This window comes from Pelobates fuscus, chromosome 4 (assembly GCF_036172605.1).
Source record: "Pelobates fuscus isolate aPelFus1 chromosome 4, aPelFus1.pri, whole genome shotgun sequence".
In the NCBI taxonomy this organism is placed as follows: domain Eukaryota; kingdom Metazoa; phylum Chordata; class Amphibia; order Anura; family Pelobatidae; genus Pelobates; species Pelobates fuscus.
The window spans coordinates 49,337,851-49,356,734 of NC_086320.1; the positions used below are offsets into that span (position 1 = coordinate 49,337,851).

At 43.4% G+C, this 18,884-nt stretch overlaps 1 protein-coding gene across 1 annotated transcript; it reads right to left on the bottom strand.

The window, feature by feature from the left end:
• Nucleotides 1-5,096: 5,096 nt before the first annotated feature.
• On the bottom strand, nucleotides 5,097-16,559 carry LOC134608374 (oocyte zinc finger protein XlCOF7.1-like). Its single transcript, XM_063451136.1, has 3 exons — nucleotides 16,500-16,559; nucleotides 14,174-14,282; nucleotides 5,097-7,153 (listed from the first exon to the last, which is right to left on the bottom strand). The coding sequence occupies exon 3, from the start codon at nucleotides 6,934-6,936 to the stop codon at nucleotides 5,257-5,259; it is 1,680 nt and encodes a 559-aa protein (XP_063307206.1). The 5' UTR covers nucleotides 6,937-7,153; nucleotides 14,174-14,282; nucleotides 16,500-16,559; the 3' UTR covers nucleotides 5,097-5,256.
• Between the last annotated feature and the right edge of the window lie 2,325 nt (nucleotides 16,560-18,884).

Below are 18,884 nucleotides of genomic sequence, written 5' to 3' on the forward strand. Positions count from 1 at the left end.
GTCGCACACAGGCTGCTCACTGTTTAATAGACATGCCCCTAATCACGGTATAGCGAGTAGGGACTGAATTTACTAACACTAAGTAATCTTTACTTAATATTAGTAAACTTGGCTGAAAGACCAATTTAGGTCTTCCAGCCTTTTGGTAGATAGCTCCCGAATACATTGTACAGCGCTATGGAATTTGTTGGCGCTATATACATAATAAAATAATAATAAATAATAATAATACCGTGGGAATTAGGGAGTTCTCTACTAAGCGGCTGCTTATTTTATGTTATTTTAAGTGATTTCCCTATCCACATTTGTTTGCAGGGCACTTGTCCTACTCTTACCCATATTTTACTTCCTTTTGCAGCCCTCTAGCCCTTTCTAGGACGTTTTTAGAGGCATTTTTGTGCCCACAAGTTCGGGTCCCCATTGACTTCAATGGTGCTCGGGGTCAAGTTCGAGCCCGAACCCGGACTTTTTTTCAAAGTTCGTCCGAACCCGCCAGACCTGAACATCCAGGTGTCCGCTCAACTCTAGTAGTAATTTTATTTGTTTTTTTAACTTACATTGTACTTTAGGCATGAATGAACAGATCCTGTTATGTGTCACTGCCGAACACCACCCAATATGTGTTCAGCAACATCTCCTGAGTACAGTGATACCACCCATGCATTGGTTTGCTGGGTTGTTTGGAGGCTAAAAGGCCACGATAGAGACTTGTGCGTGTCAGTTTTTCAACTTGATATATAGGTATTCTTGGCCTATCTTCAGTTTGGCGTATTTTTGCTTCCCTCAGTTAATGTTACCATCATGAAAGTATATATATTTTTATAAAGTAGACATGCCAGAATATTGAATATGGGTGTTTTAACATCCTTCTCCCTAACCATTGTGCTAAGAAAATTTCAGAGAAAGTGCATGATGGCAATTTTTGAATTCTGCTTTTTGATTTTAGCCAGCTGGTTATATGATACTGCCAAAAAACACCCCAGTTTCTTTTCTTCAAAGTCCCCAGAGTACACCTATGCCCCCCATGCATTGGTTTGCCACGATTTTACAGTAACAAATTTTGGACTTGCCCATTTTGGCTGAATATAGTTTGATTGCTTTGCTAGGCAGATGTTGAGTGTGGTGCATTTTTACATCCCCCCAATTTGAATTTATGGTTTGAAAGTATATATTTTTATAAAGTAGACATTCAAGGTTATAAAAGCCAATTGTGAGGGATCGCGTGTCGCTCACACGGCCTAATGGGCTGTTACTATCTGCCTTGCATGCCTGGCAGATAGCAACAGTGGGATTTCAATGGAAGCAATCTCCGATCGCTCCCGCTGATCGTTTTCCATTATGCCGGTTCAGGACCGTCAGCAGTTCTCAAGGGGATGTTTCCGATGACAGGCCTGAACCGTCATCGGTCGTTAAGGGGTTAAAGAGAACGCCCACCCAGCACACTACACCTGCTTGGCTATGGGAAGCCAATAAGGGAGTTCTAAGAGGCATCCTAATAAAATGAGGAACAGGATTTAAAAAAAGAGAGGGCAGCCAGGACCAAGCTTTTGCTGAACAAAATAAGGCAGGAGGAGCTCAAGCATAAAGCACAGGCATCCTAGGAATCCCTTAAGTGCCTTACAGCAATCTGTACAGACCTAAAAGACCTCCTGAACATACAAGCTCAAAGGGCCATACTACTAACCCGCAATATGTATAATGTACATGGGAACAAATGTGGAAAACTACTAGCACAAGCACTAAAGGCAAAATGACAACGATCATACATACCAAATTAAAAGATAAACAAGATACAGACTATAACAAGACAGAAAGACATAGCAGAAGCTTTGAGTAACTTCTACAGAGACCTATAAAACCTCCCCCGGCATGTGGATCAGAAACTGACCTACTTGACCAAACACACGACACACATTATCTCAGACGAGGAACAGCAATTATTAGATGCCCCCTTCACAGTGGAGGAGCTGGACACAGCAATTAGATCCCTCCCCCCAGAAAGAGTCCAGGTCCTGACCAATAGGTACTATAAACTATTCAGAACTATCCTCTCTACCAAACTGTTAGACGCACTTATCTCTATTAGTGGGACGGGTCAACTGCCAGCATCCATAACATTATTGCCTAAACAGGGGAAAGATTCTTTATTATGTGCCAGCTATAGCCCAATATCACTGATCAACACAGATTTAAAAATATTAGCTAAATTGTTGGCCCTTTGTCTCAGTGCCCTACTGCCTAGGCTGGTCTACTCTGACCAGACGGGATTTGTCCCATGCAGGGATGCGAGAGATAAAACGACCAAAATAGTGAACCTCCTGCACGGGGTCAGAGTATCCAATACGCCCTTGGCCTTACTGTATGTAGACGCTGCAAAGGCATTTGATAGGGTGGACTGGTCATATATGGTTGCAGCGATGGAGGCACTGGGGCTTGGGACAAAGTGTTGCAACTGGGTAAGGGTCCCTCTGCTATGGTAGGAGTGAAGGGCAGAGACTCAAGGCCCTTTACAATAGAGAACCGCACCCGCCAGAGTTGCCCGTTGTCCCTAGGCATGCACCGAAATTTCGGCCGAAAATGGGCCTATCCCGTTTCGACCGAAAATAGGTCAAATTAGCCGAAATGTAAAAAAAATATATATATATTTTTTTGTAGTGCATAGTTTAACAGACATGCTTGCATTAACAATTCAGATGATTACATATCACAATGAAAGATAGTAATGATAACATGAAAAGTCAAGAATACTGCCCTTGGGACGGGGGGGAGGGGGGAAGAACACTATGGGACGGGGGGGGGGGGGGAAAGAACACTCTAGGACAGGACACTATGGGACGGGAAGGGGGGGGAAGGACACTATGGGACGGGAAGGGGGGGAAAGGACACTATGGGACGGGAAGGGGGGGAAAGGACACTATGGGACGGGAAGGGGGGGAAAGGACACTATGGGACGGGAAGGGGGGGAAGGACACTATGGGACGGGAAGGGGGGGAAAGGACACTATGGGACGGGAAGGGGGGAAAGGACACTATGGGACGGGAAGGGGGGGAAAGGACACTATGGGACGGGAAGGGGGGGAAAGGACACTATGGGACGGGAAGGGGGGGAAAGGACACTATGGGACGGGAAGGGGGGGAAAGGACACTATGGGACGGGAAGGGGGAAAGGACACTATGGGACGGGAAGGGGGAAAGGACACTATGGGATGGGAAGGGGGAAAGGACACTATGGGACAGGGGAGGGGGGAGAAAAAAAACACTATGGGACATGGTAGTGGGGGAAACTATGGGACTAGGGAGGAAAGAACACTAAAATGAGGGAGGGGAAAGGAACATTAAGTGGGTAGGGGCACTAAAAGAGAAGGGACGTTTTTCATATTAGATTAAATTAATTAAAAAGTCTGATATTAATAACATTTTAGGAAAAAAAAAAACTTTCAAATCATTTAGGGAAAAGAGTCATTTTCGGTTTTGGTTTTCGGCCAAGGGCATTCTGAATTTTCAGTTTCAGTTACCCAGACACTAACCAGCCTGTACAAGGCACATGTTTCCCCCCTCCTAGAACAAGTAAAACAGCTAGATGGGATTTCCCGAACTTGTCAATGATAGGATAGATTAATGTCTTAAAGATGATGGTCATGCCTAAGATATTGTACATCTTTCAAACACTTAAAAAAGAAAGAAAAGTCAGACTAGTCCACTTCACCTGTAGAGAATAACACCTAAGTAGACACTCCAGAAGTGTCATGGGGCTTAACCCCTAATCGTGAAACTACAAAAGATACTCAGATTGCTGGATAAGAAGTTCAGACCAGAGAGTTTCGACTGGAATCTAACTAAGTATAAATTATAAATACATAAATTGAGAAAAAAAACAATAATAACTGTATGTACACGTAACTCCCCAACTAGAGAGTAGTAAGTCAGAAACAAATAGGGAATTACTACAGCCAAATGGCTAAACCTCAAAAACCCTAGTCTCAGGAATTCTTAATAAGGTTCAGACTCTAGACTTTAATTAGAGGTTTTAGAAGAGAGTAGCCATGTGGTACAGGACACATTTCCCCGGTGTAAGCTGCAGTTGCTGGAGATGCATGAGAGAAGAAGGCACAGTATATTACATATGGTGGCAGTGTTCGCTCATTCGACTGTTCTGGACACGGGTACTGTGTGGGGGTTCCCCGGGTCCCAATGGATGAAGATAAGGTGGCTAGGAGACAGATTATCTTGGCTATGTCAATCACATGTGTTTTAATTACTACATCTGTTTTATGTTATGTAGATTTCACCTGAAAAGACCTCTTTTAAGGACGAAACGCATTGTGCTAATTTTTTTGGTTATGTTTTAACTTCTATTTAGAATAAACAACTTTTATACAGTCTATTTGGTTCATGGTTCCAGTTTTTACTTGGAAAATTCAAAGTTACAGCGATACACCACTACAACTATCCTTATTGTGGATGGCATGCCTTTACAGTTCAGAGACACTCTTTAAGGGTTCTGTAAGTGTGAGTGTTCCATTTTTATTGTATCACTGTTTTATTTATGTATACAGGTTACACTATGGTTCCTCTATTTTGTATTTATATGATTTAGAGTTGATTTATATGATTTAGAGTAAGAAAAAGACCCATCACATTTTATTGTATTTTAAAGGTAAAGAATTTTTACAGAATGCACTTTGACACTTTTTTCTGTGGTATATCTGTTTTTATATTAGTGTACTTGGGTGACAATACACTGAGTGTTTTTAGGCCGCTCTTGTATTTGGTTGGAACGCCCGATATCCCTTATATTTTACTTTTTTCACATAGTGGCAAACCGACACATACCGCAAGCCTCTCAGATAGGCATCAGCAGGGACTCTTCTGGGGACTTGTCTTGTTTAAATGAGCAATTCTGCAGTAGGTTTTATTTTAATTTGATGTTTATATATACAGTAGTCTAGCATACTAGCCTAGCATAATTTACTCTACTGCCATATCTTTGCTAGTAGCATACCCATATCATTGTATACTATTGTCTGTTATCTCTACACAAAAAAAAGTGCAGCGCTTTACATGACATGACATTTTCTACTACTACTACTACTACTACTACTGTCTCGTTTATTGACAAGCCTATATTTGCAAAACTGTCATTGTAATCTTGTTTGACTAACTATGCATTTCAAAAATACATTTTAAAAAAATTTACTTCTTTTTAAAATCAGTATGTAACTATAACATTTTACAACTTCAGAACATCAGAAAATTCCTATTTTGTGTGAGTTCTCTGATGTCTAACAAGCTTTGAACTATCGACAAAACATTTGCCACATTCAGAACAGGAGAACGGCTTCTCTCCTGTGTGAGTTCTCTGGTGTACAACAAGGTTTGATTTAAAGGCAAAACATTTCCCACATTCAGAACAGGAGAACGGCTTGTCTCCTGTGTGAGTTCTCAAATGTGAAATAAGGCCTGGTTTAGTTCCAAAACATTTCCCACATTCAGAACATGAGAACGGCTTGTCTCCTGTGTGCGTTTTCAAATGTGAAATAAGGTTTGATTTAGCTCCAAAACATTTCCCACATTTAGAACAGGAGAACGGCTTCTCTTTTGTGTGAGTTGTCTGATGTGCTATAAGCTCTGATTTAGTTCCAAAACATTTACCACAACCAGAACAGGAGAACAGCTTTTCTCCTGTGTGAGTTCTCTGATGTACAACAAGGTGTGAATGCTGGCTAAAACATTTCCCACATTCAGAACATGAGAATGGCTTCTCTCCTGTGTGAGTTCTCTGATGTACAACAAGGTGTGAATGCTGGCTAAAACATTTCCCACATTCAGAACATGAGAACAGCTTCTCTCCTGTGTGAGTTGTCAAATGTGAAATAAGGTCTGATTTACATACAAAATATTGTGCACATTCAGAACAGGAGAACGGCGTCTTTCCTGTGTGAGTTTTCTGATGTGCCATAAGTTCTGATTTAGTTCCAAAACATTTCTCACATTCAGAACAGGAGAACGGCTTCTCCCCTGTGTGAGTTCTCTTATGTCTAACAAGGTTTGATTTACAGGCAAAACTTTTCACACATTCAGAACATGAGAATGGTTTCTCTCCTGTGTGAGTTCTCTGATGTAAAACAAGGTGTGAATGCTGGCTAAAACATTTCCCACATTCAGAACATGAGAATGGCTTCTCTCCTGTGTGAGTTCTCTGATGTGCCATAAGTTCTGATTTAGTTCCAAAACATTTCCCACATTCAGAACATGAGAACAGCTTCTCTCCTGTGTGAGTTCTCTGATGTGCCATAAGTTCTGATTTAAATACAAAATATTGTGCACATTTAGAAGAGGAGAACGGATTAATTTCTGAGTGAATTCTCTGATGAATAATTAGCTTTGAATTATTGACAAAACCTTTCCCACATTCAGAACAGGAGAAAGGCTTCTCTCCTGTGTGAGTTCTCTGATGTACAACAAGGTTTGAATGATGGCTAAAACATTTCCCACATTCAGAACATGAGAACGGCTTCTCTCCTGTGTGAGTTCTCAAATGTGAAACAAGGCCTGATTTAGTTCCAAAACATTTCCCACATTCAGAACAAGAGAACGGCTTCTCTCCTGTATGAGTTCTCTGATGGGCCATAAGGTCTGATTTAGTTCCAAAACATTTCCCACATTCAGAGCAGGAGAACGGCTTCTCTCTTATGTGAGTTCTCTTATGTCTAATAAGGTTTGATTTAAAGGCAAAACATTTCCCACATCCAGAACATGAGAACGGCTTCTCTCCTGTGTGAGTTCTCAAATGTGAAATAAGGTCTGATTTAGTTCCAAAACATTTCCCACATTCAGAACAGGAGAATGGCTTATCTTTTGTGTGAGTTCTGTGATGTATAAGAAGATCTGATTTAGTTAAAAAAGATTTCACACATACAAAACATGAGAAAGGCATCTCCGCTGTGTGAAGCCTAACAAGAGCTACTCGAGTGATGGGTAAAACATTTCTCACAGTTAGAACATGTGATTTTTTTTGTTTACTAGCTCATTTGTAGACATACAGGATTCAGAGAGTTTGAATACTTGATCCTTGAAAGATTTCTTCATACTCTTGCTTTTTGCATTTCTGTTTTTGTCATGTTCTTTGGGATAAATTCTGCTGGCAGAAACACCTGAAAGAAATGTATTGCGAGTTAAAGAAAATGTGTCACTTTCAGGAAATACTAAAGTCACCAAAACAACTTGAAGACGTTTTTGTATATAGATCATGCTTCTGAAGCTTCACTGCTCAATTCTCTGCCGTTTAGTAATTAAATCACTTGTGTTTCTGTCCATCCAGCCCTAGACACACTTACCCTCGCAGTGACTGACACAGCCTGTATGAAAAAAATGGTTTCATATTCAATCAGATAGTAACTTACTTTAAAATTATCTCTGCTCTATAGATTGCATTTTCATCACATACGGATATATTCAGGGTGCTTCAAGTCATTAACAGAGCAGGAGAAAAACTATTTGAAATAAAACAGAATTTGCAATAAAGGAAGTGTAAATATTAGATGATGCTTTACAGAAAGTGTTTAGGAAGGCTGTGCAAGTCACATGCAGGAAGGTGTGACTAGGGCTGCTTCTAACCTTTCTGGCTAGGAATAGATGTTGTTAAATAGAAACTTCCAATTCGTAACCATATACGGTAAGTAAATTTGATATGGAGAAGATCCACACCCCTTGTAAATTAATATATCACTATGCATCTGTAGAATTTCTTTCCATCTCTCGTATATTGCTATATGTTCAATATATCTACCTATTCATAAAAGCACTCAGTCATGTCCAGGCTTGACAACGGCACACTTTCACTTTCATTTGCTTTGCTTAAGTCTATAAAGCCTCTCTTAACTACATCACTACTTCCGGAATGATTACCATCTTGTAGAAGGGGAGGAATCAATAGTTCCTCTCATATGCCTCTCAGCATTACATTAGCATTGTAGAAATTGTTATAAAAAAAAATATTTAAAATGCCTTAATTTTTTAAATGTGATTTATCTGTATGTGGGCATAAAGGCAGGCATTTTTTTTTACATTCTGTTATTTTTTTAAATCTGAACTGCCAGGAATGCCACTGGGGTCCTTGCAAGTACTTGCAAACAGCAGATGTGACAAAACCAGATAAAAATGGTCAAATGTCCTGATTGTAAGGAAAATTTTATTTTGTTGTTTGCCTTCCTTACAAATATTTCAAACACTGTGTAAAAAATTGTCTAAAGCTTTCACTTCCCAAATAGCTCTATAAAGGATGAATGAATAAATGTTTTTTTCCCGCATACATAAAGTGCTTAAAGTAATGTAGGGGTTAAACAAACGATGTGCTTAACCCCTGAAAAGGAACACTAGTGTCAGGAATAAAAACATGTATTCCTGACACTATACATCTGAATGTGGATGTTATCTCCCCAGCCCCACTGTCAGCAAAGTAAAAGGTCAGTTTACACACACCTTATCCAGCGCCGCATTTGACTCCTCGCGGCGGACCCTGCCTCCTTGCTTGAGATAATCAAATTTGGGGGACAAGTTCTTTGGAATTTTCCCACGCTGTGTAAAATGACACAGAGCACTCTGATTGGTTGACTTGAAATCCAAATTCCAAAGAACTTTCCCGTGCTGTGTAAAATGTCCAGCAATCTGAATTCCAAGTTAACCAGAGTGTTCGGAGTCAAATTTCAGGGCGTGGGAAGGCTTTATAAGCCTTTCTCCGCCCTGCGGAGCTCAGTCTGTGCCGTGCGCTCGCCAGGTGAAGATGGATAAATTTTTTAGCGTCGTCTTTTTTCCTGTCTGTTTTTTTTACTTTCATTTTTACAAGTTCAATATGGTTTTTATTTGGCCTTTTTGGGGGCTGAAAAATGATAGTGATCAAACTGATGGTTACTATCTTTTTCTTTTATTTAAGCTCATGACCTGTAATCGCATGAGTCCATCAGTTTGGTCACTGCTTTAAATGTTCATGTAAGATATGATTTCTTATGCATTTAGATCAGATGAATAGAAGTAATAGGAGTCTGAACACTATTGTATGCTCTCTGGTGGTCTAATGTGGGGAACTGGGTCAGTGTATCTTTAGAATGATTATGTTATGGTTTGATCTCTCTTCTCATTTATTTGGGTACAGATTTAGATTTTCCTCCTCCTATTTTTTTATATATTGTGGTCAAAGTAAGATTTCATTTAATATTCATAAAGCATTGACATTGTATGTATTCGAATGGTGTTAAATTGAATCCACTGTTTACATTTAGCCCCCCTGCCATGATGTAGTTCAATTACTGCTCTCATGTTTTTACATTTTGTGTTATTTACATTTTATTTTGATCTATGTTTGATAGGTTTCTATGGCAACGACTCCAGGCCGTGTCATTGAGCACGACGTCACGTGGTAGCAGACTCACGTCGGCTAACCCGTGGCAATCCCCGTCCGGGCGCCCTAGGAGTCGAATGCCGCACAGGTGGGGGTAAGTAAATATGATTTTAATGCTTTATATGTTGGGGAAGTTTGTGTGCACATAATGTCCTGATGAAAGCTTGAGGGAATCAAGCTGAAACGTTGGCAATTTTATCTGTAAGGTAAATTAAAGTTACATTTTAATAAATCCTTTCAGTGCTATCCTTTAAAATCTATTTTTGTATTCTTGGCTGGACAAGCACAGGGCATTGCAGTGGTTTTGGTGGAGTGCAAAATTTTTCTCTTTTCTGTATATATATATATATATCATATTACAAACTACCATATGCTCCCTATATACTATGAATTACTTCTTATAGTTAAAGAAACATTATGTGACATTCGTTTAGTCCTTTGGGTGCAGCTGTGTCCAGATAATGAACCCAGAATGCTTCTGTTTGAAGGAGCAGTCTGGATCTGTCGCCTCCACGTGGAAGTGGGGGGACATGGTCTATGGCCATGAAGCGTAAAGTAGGTAGTCTGTGTGAAGCAGATACATGTTTGGTCACGGGTTTCTCCATTGATACCTGTAAGCAGTGGAAATTCATGATCTATGTCCTCTGACACGATCACGTACTGTCAAATCGGTCTTACCAACATATGAAAGTCCACAGGGGCAGGTAATTAAATAAATGACATGATCCGTTTTGCGTAATATATGTAATATAATGTGAAATTGGTATAATTTTGCCACTGTGAGTATGTGCAAAGGAAGTTCCACTAATCATGTGGCTACATGTTACACACTCGCTACATTTAAAGCTTCCTTTTTTACGATGTCCTGTGGATTTCTTATAGCAATAGATTGGACCACTGCGAACCAGCATGTCGTTCAAATTTCTATTCCTTTTATAACTAATCGTAGGACTTTCTTGAAATGTCTGGGGAAGACGTTTATCAGAGCTTAATATACCCCAATATTTCTCAATTGATCTTCGAATCTGTGTGGTTCCCATATGAAATGTACGTGGTAAATACATCTAATTGTTTCTTACAGTATTGGATCTATTATCTTCATTTTACAGCTTTCGATTGCATTTTGTTTAGCTTTCTCCAATGTTTGGGGATGGTATCTTCTAGCCAAGAATCCTTCGGTCATTTCATTTAATTGTAGTATTCGATTGTTCATATCACTGTTATAGCGCAATACTCTCATCACCTAGTATCTACATATATGTCTGCTATACCCTCTAATGATGTACTATAATTCACCCAGTTTACATTTTACCATACTTTGTTTCACTTCGTGGAACCCAATACAATCTCGCGTTCGTCTCGCGAATTTTTTTTTTTTGACCTAAGCCTTACTCCGTACCCTCCTCCCCGCCCCCCTCCTTCTCGAGACCCGCACACGTGGTTATGAGATACCACGTCAACCGTCCCTGATTGGCCCGGATACTCTGATGAGTACCGTGTCATCCTCTGGACAATCAGAGCGTCCTATTGGAGGATCCGATTTTAGGGGCGGGTACTTACCCTTTCATAAGCGGTTCCCGTTCCACTTGCCAGCCAGCTCTTGACAAAGGCGTATCGAAAACGCAGAAACGCGTGTCGAGCTACCTATAGCCGATGCTTTTTTATTTTAAAACCTACTCTATCTGGGCCTCTATGGCGACATCTAGGCGCCTTCTACTATAGACTGGGGTATTTTCTTGTTAGGCTGCCTCGAAGCAGCAGCTAGCAGTGTGGGTTTAGACAGTTAGTTCAGGATAGACGTGGATATACTGGGCTCCTATCTCTCCACTTATATGGGATTAATTCCCACTACCCTGACTATCCTCTATTACTGTCTTTGATTATTAGACCTGTCCCTCTTTATGTGGGACATCTCTTCGGGGATTTCCCTCTATTTCTTTAACCCTGCCACCGTTTAGTTCGGCACTGTTGGATACTTTATATCCCCACTTACCTTGTGTTTCCAGTCTAGACTACTTTGTTGCCGCTTTTTTCTGTTATGAAGGTGTTTCTACTCTATTGATCGCCAGATAGATTACTTTGTTTCACCTCACAGTTAAGCAGCCCTGCACTCTAGTGTGCCCAGATTTTTATTAGGTGTCGGTGTGTTTTTTTTATTTATTTATTTTCCTTTTTCCACTATTTTTATACACTTTTATTTGGTGTATCTAAGTGTTAATAAAGCTTATATTACCCAATTTCTGTGACATTTTACTTAAGGAGGTAATATATATATATATATATATATATATATATATATATATATATATATTTATAGATATCAAAAACATAGTTTTATACAAAACATCACTATGATACACAATACACATTTGGAAATTACACAAGTATATAAAATGTAACAAGGGTTTCCCATTCGTCAAAGGGTTACTCACTAAAACATTTTTTCATTTTAGGAAGTGAAAATCTAAATTATGTAATTTAGACCACAATAGCGGATTTGAAAAACCCAATTTAGCTATAGTGACAGCTTGACAATTGTAGCCTAATTTTTGGAATTATTAAATTATTAGTTTAGTGGATATCACTGGCTTTCTCAGAGTCTTTGGTGTCCTGGTGTAAAACTATATCCAATGCACAGTGCACTCATAGGATTGAGGACTAAACAAAATAACATTTATTTAAATCAGACATGCAGCAGCATTCAGTCAATGTTTCACTCCCATTACTGGACTATTCAAGGTTATGGGGATGAAACGTTGATGTAAGATATTGCACATCTGATTAGAATAAAGCAGCTCTTTCGTTTATTTTCTTAATAAAGTTCTCCTTCTTGTGGGGTAAATAATTTTCATTCTTTTGGCTTTTCCCATCTGTATATCTGTCACAGGTGGCACAATTAATATTAGTGCTGGTATAAAAAACTTCCAGGATATAGAAAAAGGAACTTGTTGGGGGGCGGAGCCGGCGCCCAAACGAGCTAGACGCGTCTCGGAGCTGCTCTGATACTCAGCCCGAGAAAAGGACTGCAAAGCCCGAGAATCCCTCGCAACCAGACACCCACTGGAAGCTGCCTGAACCCCGACGGTATGGGGGAAAAAAACAAGAAGCTACGACCGGACCCGGGTTCGGGTTCGCAAGATACCGGCTCTTACATGCGGAATGCAGCGAGGCCGACACATGCCACATGCGGACGAGGACAGCAGTACAGCCAACCTCTCTCCCCCACCGAGGCGACGAACGGAGCCACTGGCGGCCACAGCGCTTGGGGACTCGGCCCCCGCAACGAGGGCAGATATCAAAGCCCTGGTAACAGAGATTCAAGCCATGTTCAAGGCTGATTTGGCGCCAAAAAGGGAGGAGGTATCCGTACTCAATACCCGCATGCACGCTATGGAGGAAAGTATGGCAGGCCACAAGCTCGCCCAGACAGCCACAGATACTGCCATAGGAGCGCTGCAGAAACAACATACAGATCACCAGGCTCAACTAGCCAATTTGGAAGACAAAGCCAGGGCACGCAACCTACGAATAAAAGGCATTCCGGATACTATAACTGATACAGAACTCCCCCACTACTGCAGGAGGCTCCTTGCCACCCTTCTAATGCCCAAGCACTCCAAACAGATAATGGTGGACTCCTGCTACAGGCTTAATAAAACAACTACTGCAACCCAGGAGACGCCTAAGGAAGTCCTGCTCAATCTGGTACGCGACGCTGACCGTGGCATTATTATGGGGCAGTAAGGGGTACTCCCACGGTGCCCTTTGAAGGCGATCAGCTAGCTTTTTGTCGAGACTTTTCCAGATATACCCTGTCCTTGCGGCGTTCTCTTAAGCCCATAACCCAAGTGCTTCAGGAGCAGTCCATCACCTACAAGTGGGGCCCCCGCAGACTACTTGCCAATAAGGAAGGGAAAACACACGCTATCTCACACCCTGCTGAAGCCTCACACTTCCTACAAGCCCTCGGCCTACCGACAGCACAACCACAGACTACAGCCCACCCAGCCTGGAAGGTAGCAGACATCACCCGTTCGTGCCAAGAGGAAGCGCACCCAAGACAGCGGCACAACCACCCTGAATGTTGGGACTGAGTGTTGCTTGTGCACTGCCATATGCACCCGCACAAAGCCTATAAATGTTGCATATTTCCTTTTTATTTTATCTAAAAGGGATCAAAAGTTGCTTATATGTTTCTATATTTTATTCTATTATTACTATGTTATGTTGCCGACTCCGTAAGCCTTAGACCTAGCTCAGTACCTAAGCACCCTCCCCCCTAGCGCTATCAAGCGACACGCCAGAGCAAATATAGCAGCCCTCCGGGTGCACAAAGCATAACCCCCGCCCTCAGTTACAGCTTAACAAAAAGGGACCTCACACCCGGCTTCAAGGGCACCTATGCCCAACAATACGTGCCTCACTATAGCATAATTACCAGGGCGTATTTTACACTGGCCACAAGGCACATAAGGCTCAGTCATGAGCTCGAGGACCACCGACAGGGAAACCTGGGTAATCCCGCTTATTCAAAACATAAAAATGTGTAGACTAAGCTAGGTGGCAAAAGTATTCATATACTGTAAAAATGTTTTACCTGCTGATCACAAATTATGTTATCTTGTTTGCCAATACACGCAAAAATAAAGAATTAAAAAAAAAAAAACTTCCAGGGCTGCTTTTTATTCCCAGTCCGGCCCTGGTCCCAGATATAAATGTGTCCTCTGATGAGAAATATTTCCTGTAAAGGGGAAGGGGGTGTGTGAGATTTTCTTACCCAGAGAGCCGAGGGTCTGGTAATTCTCCACCACTAGATCTTCTTGATTTAAACAGTCCCACTCCTTTGCAGAGAAGTAAATGTCCTCTTTCTCAAACTCAGATTGTTCCTAAATAAAACACATTATTTACATTGTTACGAATCAGTGTCCTATAGTGAACACAGGAAACATGCTGTGTAATTATCAAATTAGTGCTAGCTTTGCATTAATGATCCAGTATCGCCCATGCTGTCCCCCTTTACTACTGTCTCTCTCCCCATGTTGCCCCTCTCCTTCTCTCTCTCCACGCTGCCCCCTCTCCTTCTCTCTCTCTCTCTCTCCACGCTGCCCCCTCTCCTTCTCTCTCTCTCTCCACGCTGCCCCCTCTCCTTCTCTCTCTCTCTCCACGCTGCCCCCTCTCCTTCTCTCTCTCTCTCCACGCTGCCCCCTCTCCTTCTCTCTCTCTCTCCACGCTGCCCCCTCTCCTTCTCTCTCTCTCTCCACGCTGCCCCCTCTCCTTCTCTCTCTCTCTCCACGCTGCCCACTCTCCTTCTCTCTCTCCACGCTGCCCACTCTCCTTCTCTCTCTCCACGCTGCCCTCTCCCCTTCTCTCTCTCTCCACGCTGCCCTCTCTCCACGCTGCCCCCTCCCCTTCTCTCTCTCTCCACGCTGCCCCCTCCCCTTCTCTCTCTCTCCACGCTGCCCCCTCCCCTTCTCTCTCTCTCCACGCTGCCCACTCTCCTTCTCTCTCTCCACGCTGCCCTCTCCCCTTCTCTCTCTCTCCACGCTGCCCTCTCCCCTTCTCTCTCTCTCCACGCTGCCCTCTCCCCTTCTCTCTCTCTCCACGCTGCCCTCTCCCCTTCTCTCTCTCTCCACGCTGCCCCCTCCCCTTCTCTCTCTCTCCACGCTGCCCCCTCTCCTTCTCTCTCTCTCCACGCTGCCCCCTCTCCTTCTCTCTCTCCACGCTGCCCCCTCTCCTTCTCTCTCTCTCCACGCTGCCCCCTCTCCTTCTCTCTCTCCACGCTGCCCCCTCTCCTTCTCTCTCTCTCCACGCTGCCCCCTCTCCTTCTCTCTCTCTCTCCACGCTGCCCCCTCTCCTTCTCTCTCTCTCCACGCTGCCCCCTCTCCTTCTCTCTCTCTCCACGCTGCCCCCTCTCCTTCTCTCTCTCTCCACGCTGCCCCCTCTCCTTCTCTCTCTCTCCACGCTGCCCCCTCTCCTTCTCTCTCTCTCCACGCTGCCCCCTCTCCTTCTCTCTCTCTCCACGCTGCCCCCTCTCCTTCTCTCTCTCTCCACGCTGCCCCCTCTCCTTCTCTCTCTCTCCACGCTGCCCCCTCTCCTTCTCTCTCTCTCCACGCTGCCCCCTCTCCTTCTCTCTCTCTCCACGCTGCCCCCTCCTTCTCTCTCTCTCCATGCTGCCCCCTCCTTCTCTCTCTCTCCATGCTGCCCCCTCTCCTTCTCTCTCGCTCCATGCTGCCCCCTCTCCTTCTCTCTCTCTCTATGCTGTCCCCTCCCCTTCTCTCTCTCTCCATGCTGCCCCCCCTCTCTCTCTCCATGCTGCCCCCCCTCTCTCTCTCCATGCTGCCCCCCCTCTCTCTCTCCATGCTGCCCCCCCTCTCTCTCCATGCTGCCCCCCCTCTCTCTCTCCATGCTGCCCCCCCTCTCTCTCTCCATGCTGCCCCCCTCTCTCTCCATGCTGCGCCCCCTCTCTCTCCATGCTGCGCCCCCTCTCTCTCTCTCTCTCTCTCTCTATGCTGTCCCCTCTCCTTCTCTCTCTCTATGCTGTCCCCTCTCCTTCTCTCTCTCTCCATGCTGCCCCCTCTCCTTCTCTCTCTCTCTCCATGCTGCCCCCCCTCTCTCTCCATGCTGCCCCCCCTCTCTCTCCATGCTGCCCCCCCTCTCTCTCCATGCTGCCCCCCCTCTCTCTCCATGCTGCCCCCCTCTCTCTCCATGCTGCCCCCCCTCTCTCTCCATGCTGCCCCCTCTCTCTCTCCATGCTGCCCCCTCTCTCTCTCCATGCTGCCCCCTCTCTCTCTCTCTCCATGCTGTCCCCTCTCTCTCTCCATGCTGTCCCCTCTCTCTCTCTCTCTCTCCATGCTGTCCCCTCTCTCTCTCTCTCCATGCTGTCCCCTCTCTCTCTCTCTCTCCATGCTGTCCCCTCTCCTTCTCTCTCTCTCTCTCTCTCTCTCTCTCCATGCTGGCTCCTCTCTCCCATGTTAATGTACTAGTCTGATTAATGGCAGCATTGTATTAATGATCCAGTATCCTCCATGCTGCTCAGTAATAACTGAATGGCTGTATTACCGGGTCACATGATGCTCCAGAGGGTCACTGAGGACAATACTAACCTCCTGATCTGGAACCAGGAATAATCCCAATAAACACCATGAACTCCGGGCCTCACACTCACCGGCTCAGCACGGCGCAGCTAAATGACGTCACTGATGGCAATGCCGAGTACAGAATTAGAAGGGGGCGGAGCCTGGTAAGCAGCCTATGGAAGGAAAGATTCATCTGGGAAAGGAAATGACATCACGGAGAGTGAACCACCCGGCGCCATGTTGGATGAGGGCAAAGCACCTTTTGCTCACTAGGAGTAGTATGGGCAATAGGCAATGTGTTAGTGCATTGATTTCACGCTAAACCCAATATTTTTGCAAATAAAATCCAAATGGTAAAACTGAGCTAGAAATCGCTAGTTGTGATTATAGCTGGAGAATTATTCCAAATTGAGGACGAATTATCGGGTCAGAGATGAAACAAGGACACTCCTGACACAGGTCGTTGAAGAACAAAGGCTATTTACTGTTTTGCAGCTGCAAAGGTCTCAGTCAGACAATAGTCTTGGAATATATATAAAAAAACCATACTAAATTATTATTATTATTATTTTATTATTTATATAGCGCCATCAGACTCCGTAGCGCTGTACATATGTGTATATCGCTTATTCTCTAAGTACACTACTTATGATGAAGTAGCTCTTACAAAATTCAGTCCTTGGTATCTATTAAGAAATGCACAGGTGATAAAATTAATAAAAAATCATATAAATTATGAGTCCAGAGATGAATCTTTAAAAATTATTTGTTCATATAATCCGAGTTAGCAGCTTACTCCATAGCATACATCCCGATATATGTAAGAGATGAGAAAAAAAAAAATATTGTAACATCTGTCCCACTTCAATCACAGTAGAGATTCGGTACTTTGAAATTTGCTTTATTCAAGACATTCCTCATAAAAGTATAAAAAGTTCCATAAAATACTAAGTAATCTTTACTTAGTATTAGTAAATGTGGCTGAAAGACCAATTTAGGTCTTTCAGCCTTTTAGTAGATAACTCCCTGATACCGTGGGAATTAGGGATTTATCTACTAAGCAGCTGCAAGATGCAGCCGCGGCAATGAATAGGATCGGAGTTTCATTCATTAGAATGAAATTTCGATCCAATCAAAGTGCCAAATTGCGTTCTAAAAGAAAGGAACATACTGTTCTCATCCAGTTAGAACGCAATTCGGCAGTTTCGTCTAAAATGACAGGAAGCATCGAGGGAACACAGAGGAAAGCTAGGGATTATGGGAAAATTGCTCTGACCAGCGGAAATGAAGCACACTTTGCTCCTCCGGTGGTCAGAGCTGGTCAAGCGGAGGAATCCTCCATAAGGCAAAGAGTCCCTACTTTGTCTTATGATTTTAAAGAACACTAAAGAAGACAGGAAGAAAAGAATAACAGATCCCGAGAGAGGGGGAGAAGAGGAAGAGATTGAGGAAAGGTAAGTTCGGCATGACAGTGCCACTTCAAGGTGGGACAGCTTGAAGACATTACATTCCAATGTAATCTGAAAATCAAAGGGATCCCTGACATTATTGACCCTGGTGAGCTGCCACAATTTATCAGACGGCTAATGTCCGTCACCTAAGCAGGCCAAGAACACATTGCTGGAAGGAATTTACCACTTGCCAGGAAACCCCAACAATAAAACATCTGTTCCCAGGGATGTAATTCATTTCTGAGCTTCAGGTCACGGTCTGACAAAGAGGCTTTTTTTTGGCCACAACAAAAGGCCAATCACCATTTATATTCAAACAGCATGAACTCAGCTTCTTCCAAGACCTCAGTAGATCGACGCTGCAATGGTGGGCATCCTTGAAAGAAGTGACGGCCCAATTGTGAAAAGCAGGGATCCCATATAGATGTGGCTCACCAAGGGTGCTCACGGTAGAACAGAATGGGCATCGCTTCAAGATAACCTCTGTGTCCCAGGCGGACTTTTTTTCTACAGTCTTTGGGACTTACAAACGCCACTGCCTCAAAGAGCAACAAGTCTACTCATTGCTGGAACATGGATAATGTGTCGATCTTTACACCTGCTGGTTCTACGGCTCTGGGATGAGGCAACAACAGGAATATACCCAGGGCCGGACTGGGAGAAAAATTCGGCCCGGGCATTTTTTTATCACAGCGGCCCACTAAGAAGGGGGCAGGGCAGAGAGGGTGTGTTTCGTCATCACTAATGACAAACACGCCCCCTCTCAAAGTGAGCATGTTGGTTCAATGCTCTTCCAGGGCAGACCATGCGCAGAACTCTGCTAAAGAGCTCTAGCATGAGAAAAAAAGCCCTATATTTGTTCTGCACAGTGCAAGCAAATTTAATAACATGCTTGCACTGTGTTTCCTTGCAACTTGTCTCTGGTGTCTCTATAAATGGATACCAGGAGACAAAAGGAAAG